Source organism: Typopeltis vanoorti, chromosome 12 (genome assembly GCF_054136105.1).
Source record: "Typopeltis vanoorti isolate ZY-2024b chromosome 12, IOZ_Tvanoo_1.0, whole genome shotgun sequence".
In the NCBI taxonomy this organism is placed as follows: domain Eukaryota; kingdom Metazoa; phylum Arthropoda; class Arachnida; order Uropygi; family Thelyphonidae; genus Typopeltis; species Typopeltis vanoorti.
Window position 1 is genome coordinate 66,789,347 of NC_143560.1, and position 14,333 is coordinate 66,803,679.

At 35.7% G+C, this 14,333-nt stretch overlaps 1 protein-coding gene across 2 annotated transcripts in view; it reads right to left on the reverse strand.

Moving 5' to 3' along the window:
* The window catches only part of RabX6 (RAS oncogene family member RabX6), a 79,101-nt gene that overhangs the window by 28,349 nt on the left and 36,419 nt on the right, over positions 1-14,333 (reverse strand). Inside the window, exon 2 of one of the 2 annotated variants that reach the window (XM_090401158.1) lies at positions 5,897-6,129. In XM_090401158.1, the coding sequence (XP_090257284.1) occupies positions 5,897-6,076 (180 nt within the window). In that variant the 5' untranslated portion in view covers positions 6,077-6,129. The remainder of the gene's footprint in view (positions 1-5,896; positions 6,130-14,333) is intronic. The other variant, XM_090401159.1, reaches the window with a different exon arrangement.

A 14,333-nucleotide genomic window follows, 5' to 3' on the forward strand; every position in this document is an offset into this window, starting at 1 on the left:
AGAAAGCTAAACAGAAGTCATGAGATGACTTTGGTAAGAACATAGAAAATAAATATCAAGAAGGTGGCAAGATATTCTGAAGGTTGTTAAAGAAACTCAGAAATGAAGGAAAGAGTGCTATAAAAGAAATTAGAGATGATAAAGGTGACATGAAAACAGGAGAAAAAGATGTCCTTGAAGTATGGAGTAATTACTTTGAAAAACTGCTAAATTAAACAAGCAGTGGTAAAAAAACACTCAACAGGCATGCAGTCAGGAATACATATCCATACTTGAAGTAAAAAAAGCCATCAAAAGCTTGAAATATGAAAAGGCAGGAGTAGATGATATTCGACCAGAAATGCTCAAGTATGGAGGTATAAAAGTCTTACAGTGGCTGCACTGCATAGTTCAGAAGGCTTGGACAAAGGGAGAATTCTCGATGATTGGAGTAGAGTTCTGAATAGTACCCATATATAAAAAGGGAAATAAAACTGAATATGAAAATTACAGAGGTATTTCATTACTGAGTGTTCCTGGTAAGATATATGCAAGTATACTTGAGAAACGGTTGAGAAGGGTTGTGGAAGAGAAGCTTGGTGAAGAACAAGCTGGATTCAGGCCAAATAGAGGCTGCCAGGATCAGATTGACAAATATTTGACTTTATGACAAATAGTTGAGAAATCATGAGAATATAACAAAGATCTATATTTAAGTTTTGTAGATCTGGAAATAGCATATGACAAGGTGCCAAGAAAGAAGCTATTCAAAACAATACAGCAGTATGATGTCAATGGGGCATTATATCAAGCAATACTTATTCTTTTATTCTTTATTTGAGTTGTAAGTCAGCAGTTAGAATTGAAGAAAGCACAGGAAGATGGTAAATTTAATGTTAAATTTGATGTCAGACAAGGATGTACATTATCCCTTCTGTTATTCATTATCTAAATGGATCACATTATGAAGGAAAGTGGTATTAAACCTGATATCACAATTGGAGATGTTAATCTCAGCTCTGTTTTTCTTCTAAATAAATTTGCTACAAGTCTGCAAGATTCCCTGACTAAATTGAATGACTCTTGTAATAACTGTTGTAATAGATATGGTATGAAGGCCAGCATTAAAAATACAAAGACAATAAAAAATATGGCAGAAACATTGAAAATATCAACTGCATTGTGAATGGAGAACCTATAGAACAAGTAAAGCATTTCAGCTACTTAGGCACGATTTTTAGTGAAGATAGTAAATTAAATATGGAAATAAACAACAGAATCAACAAAGCTGGTATGGCAGGAAGTCAACTGAATAAATTTATATGGAATAAGACAGAAATTAGCCAAAAACACTAAATTAGCTGTATAGAAGACAGTGTTCAAACCAATTTTAACTTATGGATCTGAGAGCTGGGTCAGAAGTAAAACACTTGACCAAAGACTAGAGATCGTCGATATGAGAGTCCTGAGAAAGATTAGGGGCATGAACAGGTGGCATCAATGGCAATATCATATTAAAAATGAGGATATTAGGAAAGAACTTGACATTGTCAGCATCCAAAAATGCGCTAGCAGAGCTAATCTCAGGTGGTATGGTCACTTAAACAGAATGGGCGAGGAAAGATTAGCAAAACAAGTGTTCTCTGCCAGGTTGGAAGGAAAAAGACCCAGAGGAAGACCAAGATACAGGTGGATTGATACAGTAAAAAGTGTCTTAGAAGACAAGCATAAGATCTGATAATACTGGAGTCTTGACAGGTAACAGACTGATTTGGAGGAAATTTGTAGATAGGAAGTTAGTAATGATGTAAATTTTTCATGTAGTACTATCATATCCTGTACACCCCTTGAGGGTATATTTCAGGAATTTGATGTATATCATAGGTGGCCAACAGTAGGATAAAAATTATATGTATTATAAATTTAGCTATTAATTTCGACCGCAGATTTTCGGATTGATATACTAGTTATATTCATTATTTCTGATGACGGAATCAAAATTGCTTTTAAAAAAGATTACTCAATTTATAAAATCTACTGCTTCTCTGTGCGAGTTGTAGTAGTCAGAGTGGTAGATTTCTATGCGCTCCAGAGTAACGCATCATTGAAAGTCACTTGCTCTGTTCTGGTTACAGTGATCAGTTTCAAGTAGTTTATATTGTTCTCCAAGCCGTAAAATGATTTAGCAAATATAGTAAGTCAATACATATAACTATTGCCTTGAAAAAATGCAGAGTTTATTTTTATTTAAGTTCTGTCTAAAAGTGTGCAGCCCGTGACGCTACCACTCATCATATATTGGTTCTCGTATAGAATGATGTTGGCCACACCTAATCTGTATAATAAAATTATATTCAGAGGATGTTAATTTCTCTCCATCTCATTACATTGAAAAGAATATAAATCATTACTGATTATTACTATGACAAATTCACTCACTAACTGGTTACAGTTAGTGAAAAGTGCTAACAAAAACACAAATGCTATTTTAAAGGAAAGTCACTATAGCAAAGTATCCACTATAACCAACAATTCTTGTGGTCTCTGCACAATAAGAGCTAACTGATATACATTTTCTAGAATTTGTATGGTTCATATTTTTATCTATTTTAATATTTTTATGTTGGCCAACCTGCAGATATGGTTATTATACAATTATACTGTTAAGGTAGTTTCTGAAAATTACTGAACTTTTAGTTTGAGGAACCCATTCATGAGAGGATAGTTGATTTAGTGGATGGGCAAGAAGGAACTTGTTCACATTTAACTTGAAAAGCTGCAGATTGTATTCCTTGGGAATCACAAGATGGCATCAGTGTAAGAGAGGAAAATGAAAAGAAATTGGTTCTATGAGTTTGTAGATGTAGATAACACTGAGGGAGTATTGATTAGCTGCTGCACGCATTTCAATGGATTTGACAAAGTGGGGATATTATCGATGCCAATTCTGGGGAATGGTGGCCACAGAAGCATTTGTGGAAGATGCAGTCCATTATTTTTAGGGAGCTCTTAAGGGCACCAACCCAGATGTGAGAGCAATATGCAGATGTTGGAGAGTGAGATTTGTATAACGTTTAGAGTTACAGCAATGATTCAAGAAAAAAAAAAAAAAAAAATTATGGCTGCAGAGGAGGCAATATTTGTAATAGGTTTGGCATGAAGGATTTCAGGTTAGTGTTCAAGAAGATAAATCTCATCGTGCATACAGATTTGGTTGTTGTAAGACTGGAAGAGAAGGCTTTTTTTGTGTGTGTGTGTGGGGGGGGGAAATAAGGCAGAGCTGCATTTTGCTAGCACTGCAATTGACAAGGTTATCCAAATGCCTAATGTTTTTGATTTCAATTTAAAGAAACAGTGGTTAGGGTTCTGGTGATTTGTCAATGCTGCAATTTGCTGTTATCACCCAAACTGTATTGGATTCACAGTTTGCTGGAGTAGATCTTTTATATAAAGAAAGAATAGGATAGCCTAGATGAGAGAATAGAGCCTTGTGGGACATCTGCATTGGTTATATAGTTATTATTACCTTAGTCAATCACCTTTGGACCCTTTCCAACATCTCTTCATCCTTCTGAAAACCCGGTGACCAAATCTGGGCACAATAGTCCATGTATGGCCTAATCAAAGCCTTATACAATGGAACAAGAATCTCCCTACTTCTACACGTCAGTTCCTCTGCATCATTCCCAGAAGCCTTTGTGTTGTCTTCTCAATTTTGGCTATGTGTCCTCTAAATTTCAGATCCTTATCCACTATCACCCCCAGATCTCTTATTTCTTCCACCTCCAACAATGTATCCTCACCAAGCATAAATTCTGCATCCCATCTTTGTTTTTCAAATTTTAAAACCTTACATTTTGCGGCATCGAACTCACATCTCCATTTCTGTGCCCAATCACTCAATTTATTCAAATCTTCTTGTAAGGTCACAACATCTTCACTATTCTTCATAGTTTGTCCAAACTTTGCATCATCTGCAAACAACTGAATAGCTCCATCCAAATCTTTGCCAATATCATTAATATACAAGTTAAACAGTAATGGCCCCAAAACAGACCCCTGAGGCACTCCACTAATGACTTTCCTTTTCTTGGATATCTCTCCCCCAAGTTAGAAGACAATGAACGGTGATAGATCAAATGATGAGTTTACTCTCGTTGTTATAAAAGTCTTATAGATATCAAGGGCAACCACTCGAGACTTGCCAAACTTTACCATGGTATTTGTCCAGATATAGATGACATAACTGAGTTGATCAACAGTGATGGAATTCACACTGGCAGTCATTTATTAGTTGTGTTCATGGTCCTCTCCACTACTATAAAAGAACCGAGGTGAGAGAAATTTCACAGTAGTGTGAAGGTAAAGTTTTGTCTTCCTTCCCAGAGATGGTTAAACATAAGTCAGTTTCTTCAGATTGAATGGTAGATGTCAGTGGCATAAGAGTGTATAAAAGGCAACATAGGAGTCTGGAGCATAAACCTTTAGGACATTTGGGGAATGGCAGTCAGGGTCAGAGGACTTCATCAAATTGATTCTGTATCTTATGATAGTACTACATGAAAAATTACATTATTACCAACTTCCTATCAACAATTTTCCTCCAGGTTAGCCTGTTATCTGTCAGAAGACTTATGGTATTCAATTTCAGCAAAATTTTTCAGATCTCTTTCTGGCAAAAAATCAAACTAGGTCTTGAGTGTTTAGAATGGCTAGGGGGACATTACTAAAATCAGTGGCGCAAGAAATGAAGCCAAGAGGTTGGTTTTTTCTGTGGGTGATGCAAAAAGAACCATCAGGATGTAATAATGGTGAAAGCAGTGTTGGACAGAAGTTATGCACAAATAGCTTTGATTAGATACAAGAATGCATAAATATTTGGTGTGTAGATAGTTTTCTTGCAGTGATACTGGACTTTAATATAGGTTGATGGAATTTTGGATGCAAACCAATTATTTATTCTTAACTCTTTTCTTGTAGAGCCTTAACACAACTATGCAAGAACCGAGGCTTTGATAGGGAACGAGCCTTAAGGTGGAATAGGGAATAAATGTTTCTATGCTGATAAAAATTATTTCAGTGATATGTTCAGCACATAGGTTTGGGTTGTATAGGTGAAAACAATAATCCAGCTTATAAGGCCATACGATGCATGGATGCAAGTAGTTGCATTTGTGTATTTCATGGGGAAAAAGATTCAGCACTAGATTGTGGTCTAAACTGCTCAGAGGGCAAAGAGCATTCACAGTATACTTTGGATGACTCACTGGAAAAGAAGAGATCCAAGATATTTGGGAGAGTGGCTGGAGTTGTCTTGTAAGTGTACTGTGTGTACGATTGATCATTGTAGGTAGCAACTTACACTTAAACATTGCACAGCTTTCATCAAATGTTCACAAGCTGCTGTTTTTTCACTACAATGTGTGAAATTATACTTGTAGTACAAAATATACATATAAACAAATATGCTTTTCAGGTGTCTTTTTTGGTTCTGGTCCACTGATGTTTTAAGCTTTTCAACTTGAAACTTTTGAAAATTTATTCTGCCTTCATGTATATGCTATATATTTGAATATTTACAGCTTATTTTTCAGAATTGACATTCACAAAAAATGTGCGTCTTGAATTGATTAATCCTTTCCAAGCTTTTTTTTTTTTAAACGAGAACAGTTTGGAGACGAGAGTAGTGCTAATGCAGTTTAATCCTATATAGAAACTGTGCCAACTTTTTTATTATACATAAAATATTTTTCAATTTTATGAGGACAAAAGAGCCAAAGCTGTATAATCTTTGCATTACGTGGAAAAGCAAATCATTTTAGAAATAAGTCAGACTTAATGTAGTATAAAATTTATTTTCTTTTAATAATTAAATTCCAATAAAATATTTTAAACTGTACAGAGCTACTGTTCTTACCCTAATTTCTCTTCCACAGACTTTGTAAACTTTATCAAAGTGATCTAATCCAAGGGTTGAATTGCGATCATTTGCAGGAACAAAGCTGTTTGTAGCAAATCGTCGAAAAACTGAACTTTTTCCAACACCATACTCTCCACATAAAATTACTTTTTGCTCTGGGATTTTGGTTGTAGCCATAATACATAATTACTCATGTAGGAAGCTTGAATAACTAGATCAATGGAAAAAACCTGCAAGATATTAATTTTTATTCCTACAACATTTGATATACAGAAATAAATATTTACTTAAACACCCAGCATCATAATGTTAAAAAAATTCCTAATCTGAAATGTGATACCTCTATTCATGGTACATAAACTGTTACTATATACACATGCCAGCCACTGAAATAGAAACCTTTATGCAGATATACATAAACCTCACTTATGCAGAACACTTGGTCAGGTGCATCACCACATGTTCTAAACAACTATTCAAGAATGTTGCCTTCGGTAATTGTCAATAATGGTGATCACAATGACAAAAACAAAGGATCCTTTGGTTTTCGATAAAGGCTTATTGTGGGTACCTGTCTGGCCTGGAGCCACAATTTTGAAAATAGAGCTTGACTGGTTTCTTGAAAGGTGAGATATCCCAGGTGTTTAACCAGTGGAAAAATAATCCACATTGCCTGTCTAAGAGCATAATTGTGGTCCTATCGGGAATGAGATCACTGTCATCTGAGAAGGCCTGTACGAATAACTAACTTCCTGTGTGCAGTAACTGACTGAAGTATTTAATGACGGCTGTTGTTCCTGACCCATATCTCACTATGTGCAGGTAATTGAAAAGTTTAGTATTGGCAGTTGCATACCTATACAGAAACAAATTTTTGCAAAGAACCAGAAAGTTTGTCTACAGTGGTGTCAAGAACACTGTGACTGGCCACTGGAAGATTATAAGACATTGTGGTCTGAGTCACTGTACACCTTGTTCTGTACTGACAGTAGGCAGAGAGTTTGGCAGGAGCCCCATGAAGTAATGAACCTTGTAAACACACTGTTCTGGAGGTGGTGTGGGGCATGTTCTGTTGGTATGGATTTGGTTCCCTGATATTGTTGTAGAAGGTTGGGTGACCTCTAAGAAATACCTGAACATTGCAATATTGACTTTTTTTTTTATCCAGTAGGTGATGGTTGTTTCATGGATGACAATGTTACTGTCCATTGTTCAGCGCGAAAGACAGCAATGTCCATCTTCTCTGGTCCCCACAAAGCCTAGATCTAAACCTTGTGAGAATGTAGGGGACATGTTATAAAAACAGATCTGGGAGCAAAGTTCCATGAAATCTGAGCCAGTTAAAGGACTTGGTGAATGGTTGGTATGTTATTAAATATAGATGCAATCCAACACCTTGTGCAATTTATGACAAACCACATGTGTGCTGTAATTCAGGCTAAAGGAGGTCCAACATGATATTGGAGTAGAGAGGAAAAATAATCCTCTCACCAAAAAAAATCTTTGCACTATTGTCCCCTGTTCCAGTATGCCTGCTGAACACCACCCACAATCACTTCTCCACCTGCAATTATTCTTTGGTGACACTGCTAATTTATTTAAATCATATTTCAGAATTTTTATCTTATTAACTATGACCTTTCCCAATTTTGCAATATTGGCAAATAATTAGGTGCTTCCTTTCAAGTCATTCTCTATATAATATACAAATGAAACTAGTGGCTACATACAGAACTATGTTGCACTCTGCTACTCACCCTCATTCTTCTGGACCATTTTTCTATCTGACACCATATTGATTCCCATTTGCTATAACTTCTCTAACAAATTAAAGTCCAGCAATATCATGGTGTAGATATTTCTTCTGTCCAACTTAGCTGTTAACTTAAAAAAAAAAAAAAGTAGGTAAATTACTAGGTAAATTTGTGAAAGGCAGGAATTTACCTTTCACAAAGCTATACAGCTCAAATAAAATATATTCCTACCCATTTGTTCCTGAATTCTGCCATTAACCAACTTTTCTAATACCTTGACCACCACTTGTGAGATTAAATGGTCTGATTTGTACTCCTGTCTTGGAGCCTGCTTTATGTAATGGAACTATCTTATCCACTTTTCACTTCCTTACAATCATAAATGCTGACTCAAATGCTTTGTCAGAGGCACTGCCAGTACCTGGAGGTCTCATTATTAGACTATATCTCATCCACTCCTGCTCTCTTTCTTGCTAATGTTTTTTTTTTGATATACTGAGCACCTCCAGTTCATCTCACCGGTTAACACAGCAAAAAGTAACTTTCGAGTTATGTTGTATCTAATGCAATCCAAATATCAACAAAATGTAATTTTAATATCTTATTTTTTAAAAAAGTGAGCCAATTACTGAGAATATAGGAGGATAACTCCAATTTAGAAGTGGCCACCTGGCATTTGTTTAGAATGTTAATTCTCTCCATTAATGGCAGTATTAATTACTAAAAACATCAGTAAAACTGTTGCTTCTAAATTGAAACCACCCTCTGGCTTTCTTGTTACTTGCAATAGCTCATTTAACTATGACACAGAAATAAGATTTTATGATTCTTGCATTTATTGAGAAATTGAATTTATTACAGTTTTAAAATTGTAGACATACATTCTAAAAACAGAATAAAGGTAACGTCATCTCAATTTGAATACCTCTATAAGCATAGTTATTAAATGTGTAAAACATGAGTATTGTCGATAAAGAAAACTTAATGATCACAAAACCTAATTCTTTTTCACTCAGCATTTTCATCCAAAGTTGAATTAGCTAATATATAGGTGGGAAAGTATTCATCTACAGCCAAAACTTGCGATTTGTTCTTAGATGAGTATGCAGACTTGTTGAGAACACAATTTAAGATGAACTACCTTCTGAAACAAGTCTTAGAACTTTAGGAAAGCACACATGACTGTTTTAATTATTTATACTTTTAATTTCAGTAATGTCTAGCATCTAGGGAACTAAATATTAGTCAAGTGCTTAACCCTGGTCATTGGAGGTCATTACTAGCTGCACATGCATATATTACGAGTGATATTCCACTGTTTATGCAATCAGTTTTGGTTTAACACATTATGTAAAGGTGTGTGATAATTCATAGTAAATTGTATCTGAGAGATACTGCGACCTCTAATGTCAGTGTAGTATTGGTTTAGTTTTTTTTTTTTTTTTTTATTTACCATTGAAAATGGCTAGAAAAATATATTGATTGGATAATCCATCAGATGTTAAAGAGATTCAGTGAATTTGTTACTTGAGTCCAATGATGAGAATGATAGAGTCGAAAGTGATATTTGATAGTAAATCGTATTTGAGAGAGACCACGAACTCCGATGTCAGTATAGTATTGGTTTAGTTGGTTTTTTTTTCTTTGTACAATAATTTCTAGATTGTAACTGAAAATAAATAACCCATCATGTACTATATTTGCAGTTTTTTTTTTTTTTTTTTTTAAGTTTTAGCACATACTAGTAATGAATGTATCTCTCAGATACACGCAACCTACGCTGCAATTGTTTCGACCATGACCTCTGCATGGTTAAATTGACCCCTGCCTCAATTGACCCTGACTCAATCCCTCATTTGCAAAAGCGACACACACAATCTTCAGTGTGTGTGGTGCACTTAACTTAACCATAATTTTCTCACTAGATTAAAAAAATATTTGTAGCATAACTTGAATACAACACTGGAAATTAGTATGACATACGATGCCAGTGAATAATTCAAAGTGGAATCAACTGTAAGGAAACCATCACGTGTTCTAGGAGAAAGTAGTAAAACTGCTGTTTTCTTTAAATTAGGCTACAAAATATATAAAGTTATACACTGCTTGGAAAGAAGTCATTGAACACCAGAGAAACAATCATCCATGGCACCCACCTTAATAAGATGCAAAACCTCCTTTCACTGTGATGAATGCAGTAATTCTATGGGACATACTTTCCACAAGCATACGATAGTGATCAATGCGAATTTTGGACCATTCTTCCTGTAGGCATGTGGTGGTTCCGATGTCCCTTGACCTCACCCGATGCTCCAGTTCATTCCACAGATGTTCAGTAGGGTTGAGATCAGAGTGCTGTGGAGGCCAGTCACATGTGATGTTCATATCTACAAACCACAGTTACAGCAGCAGCTTTATGACACGGTCTGCTGTCTTGCTAAAAGGGACAATGGTCAGTTCCATAGAAACATCACAAAGTAGGAAGCATTGCATTATACAGAATGTTCAGCTACTTCTTAGCGTTCAATGTTCATGGCGCGAGAAACAAAAGTCTGAGCAAACAGGCCCATACCATCACACTGACACCTCCAAATTTCATAGCTGGGTTTATGCACTCGGGTAAGACATTCACCGGGCATCTGCCACACACATCCATCTGCATGGAAGAGGGTGTATCGTGATGCATTGCTCCATAACACAGTTTTCTAAGCTTCCGCATCATCTTCAGTGGTGCAAAGAACACGTACACATTCTTTGCACCACTGAAGATAATGCTACATGTTTCGGGTAATGTAGGGGTTTGCATATTGCAGTCCTACCATAGAAACTCGCATGCGAATCTCAATTTTGAATGTTTTAGTGCAGATTCACATTCCAGTTTATACATATCTTTCGTAGTACCCTACGGTCACGTTCAGTGAGTGTGGTGGATCATCGACTGCAGGTAACACCTGCAGTTCCATCTCAGTATGGTATTACATAGCTGACCTGGGATGGTCCAATTTGTTAACAATTTGCTAAACAGATAGGCCTGCAGTATGGCATCCTATCCCAATTCCTCTTTGAAACTCAGACAGTTCCCTTCTCACATCTGAACAAATTTGCACAGACTTGGGAGCATCATATTCCTCTAATTTATGCTGGCTACAAGCATTACTGGTTACGTGGTACAATGCACCTTGCCCATGAGGGTGTCCATTGACTTCTTTCCAAGTGTATATAAAAATAAAGAAAAAACACCACATATGTAAACAACATGATCACAAGCAATCAAAAAAAAAAAAAAAGTGTGTGCTGGAGGGGGTACCGAAATCACTATTACAAGTGATATAGTCATTGTAGGAATTATACTTAATTTGTCATTAAAGTCATCCAATTAGAGTGAAAAATCATTTCAAATTGTTCTGTGAATAAATTAATAAAAACTTGAAGCAGTCTTGATGAAATCACTAGTTAACAGAAATCACTGGCCAGTAGAAGAATTAGAACACAACCATTATGAATTAAAACCAGTGTTTTCATTGCTTTTGCAAAAAACTATCCATTATTGAAAAGTTTGACTTTAGGTATTAATTTTGTTTAATTAGGCCACACATGAGCCAACTGAAACATTTTAATAGACATCCTAAATAATCAAATTTCTTTCGGTTCCATCTAGCCTGCAGAATTTACAAGGATTCCAATCTGAGTAAAATTATCCAGCCACTCTCAACTTGTACAGACAGATGAAACAATTCTCATAAGACATGAGTTTTGTTCTTGAAAATATACTTTAAAAAATTATTGTATGGCTGCAATTTAAAAAGGACTTTGACTGTCCTTTTTTTAAAATTTTTTAATAATTAGTGATACTGTTGTTGGCAATGGTACTGCTTGAATTTCAGAGGGGAATTTATATTCTCAACAGACAAAATAACATCAGCCAAGTAGTCACTTCAAAATTATAGCCGGCCTCCTGCTTCAGGTAAACAAGCAAGAACACCACACACATAGTACATGGGCCTCAATTAGCCTTAGTTGCTTCAGCTGTAAAGATGCCAAGAAATTATATTCTTGGTTTAATCCTTAACATAAATTATGTTAAGCACATCCTTAGACATATATAATGCTATGCATTATGGGAAGGGTCACTGCCTAGACTGGTTTTGACCATTATTGAAGTCTCATTAGTGGGAGCCAGACCCAGAAGTGATACCAAGGTTGAAGTAATGCAGAAGTCATATTTCCATATAGAAGTAGTCACACCTTCTAACCAAGTGAAAAAACATTTAACATCTATCTCTAATCCAGAGTATTTTAGGAATAAGGTGTGTCACCTTTTAACTACTTGTATAAACAAGTGAAAAACATTTAACACACTTTTTTTTTTGTGGATGAAATAGTTAAAGCAGTTGAGAAATAACTGGCAAATTGCTGAATGATGTAATTTACACAAGTGTGTGTAACATTTTTCTTTTGTTGCCTTTTATTTTACAGGCTTACCCTTTCATTCTGTAATGTTAGATGGGTCCTACCCTGCAATCCATCCTCTCTCCTTATATTCCAAATTTGGTTATAATCAGTTGACTGATGCAGATTTTATAGATGCTGTGGAGGAAGGATCCACTATAATACTGTTTTTATTTTACTTGATTGTAAGTGTACTGAAATTCTTATTGGAGCATAATCAGCTTAAATCTAATTAAACCAAATTTCTTGGGGGAAGAGGAGCTAGCAATATAAGAAACATTGTTCCAAATTTATTTGTTATCAATGGGGTTTGTAGTGTCCACTGAGGAGAAGAAAATGGATTATCAAGTAGCCTCTCAAATCTATGACTGTAATATAGATGTTTTCCTTGATCTGATCCTATGTGAAGGTGTATACAGAGCAGGGTCTGCCAATCCTGATTTGTCATACATTGATCACAGATGTAATTTGTGTGTTCTTTAAGGCAGATGTTGCTTATTTACCAGTCTGTCTAAAGTAGACACAAGGAACTTTATAACTCCAGGATGTTCAAGAGGATGCAGTTGACCTTTAGGAGAAACACATGAAAGTAGCTAGCTAAATAAAATGTTTAAAAATGGCATGGAGAACATATGTAGACAACTTTTTTTCTTCTTTTTTTGGATGTATCCTCAGCATATGCATTGCCAGAGTGAATGGCAAGTGCTTTGATGCTAAATGTCTTCAAGTCAAGGTACAATTGATAGTAATTGTGGTAAACAAGTCTTCAACCTCCCATTCTATGGAGGCGTGGAACTAATGCTATCTCAGAATGAGAGGAAATTAGCACCATGGTAGTCAGGGAAAAGAGAAATGACTGTGGAAGAATGGCTTTGCTGGATGAAGATGTTTAACAATCATTTTATCTTGGTATTTCCTTCTAGTGAATTAAATTATTCCTGCAGGAGAGGATTTGAATGATTGGAAGTAAATGAAACATATTTAGAATACTGGTGGTACATAGGATTTTTCCATGTTTTAAGGAAATAATGCCACTGACCCTCATTGACTAATGAAAGTTTCGGGAATTTTTTTTACAAGACTTAGAGTGTAAGATGTCATATTTAAGAATAGAAGTAAATATATATATAATAATAAGGTAAAAAACATGGGCTTTCCAGCTTAATAAAAAGCCAAATAGTAACAGTCATATTTGAATAGCTGACCGCGTGCTACCGTTAGCATGAGTTGAATGTGTGCGACAGCTAATTTTAGAGTGCCAGTACTCAATTACTGCACTATGGGAATCAGGCAAATTGTAGCTTAGATTGTTGTTCAAATGTGAAGGGTCCAGAACTATTTCTTTTGATTCGATAATTCTTCTTTCGAATTCATCCTTGCATATATATAAATTAGTAGTGCATTCCCAGTCAACTTGATGTGGCTGTTCTTCAAGGTTAGAGTTTGCCGAGAAGAGGACATGACTGGAAAGGGCGCTTGCTCGTGTTCTACTGTAAGAGATGTCATGTCTATGTTCCTCAAGACGAAGTGAAACAGATTTATCTGTCTGGCCAAAATAAGGTCGACCACAGTCGCACAAAACTTTATAAACACCAGGAAAATGCAGTTGGTTGTGTTTTGGTTTTGGTCGACTCAGAAAAGAACGAAGTTTTGGCAGAGTAGTATAGTCAGTCTTTATGTTGAATTTCTTCAAAATCGCTAGTTTTGGGGTAAGAGAGCTGATAAATGGTAACTGTATATGAGTGATAGGGTTGGAATCATCTTCTTGTCGAGGATGTTGGCGTGGTCTCAAACATTTAGTGATGTTACGAGACGAATATCCATTATTTAAGAAGGTGTTTTTCAGGAAGTTAAGCTCTGTTTGAAGGTCTTCTTCTGTGGAAGTGAGACATCTTGCTCGATGGGCGAGGGTGGAGATGATGCCCAGTTTCTGAGGTGGGAAGTGATGAGAAGAACCATGTAAATATCTATCAGTGTGGGTGGTTTTTCAAAAAATTGAAAATTTAAGACAGTCAGGTAATCTGTTGATCTTTAGATCCAAGAAGGGGAGAATGCGGTTAATCTCTAGTTCTGATGTGAATTTAATGTTCTGATGTTGGTTATTTAAATGGTTTAGAAAGTTTTGCAGTTCCTCTAAACTACAGGGTGTTCGGGATAAATTTGACAGTTTCGTAAGGAAAAAGAAAATCTTCTTTGTATCTATTAAATTTAATGAATTGACAAAAAAACAT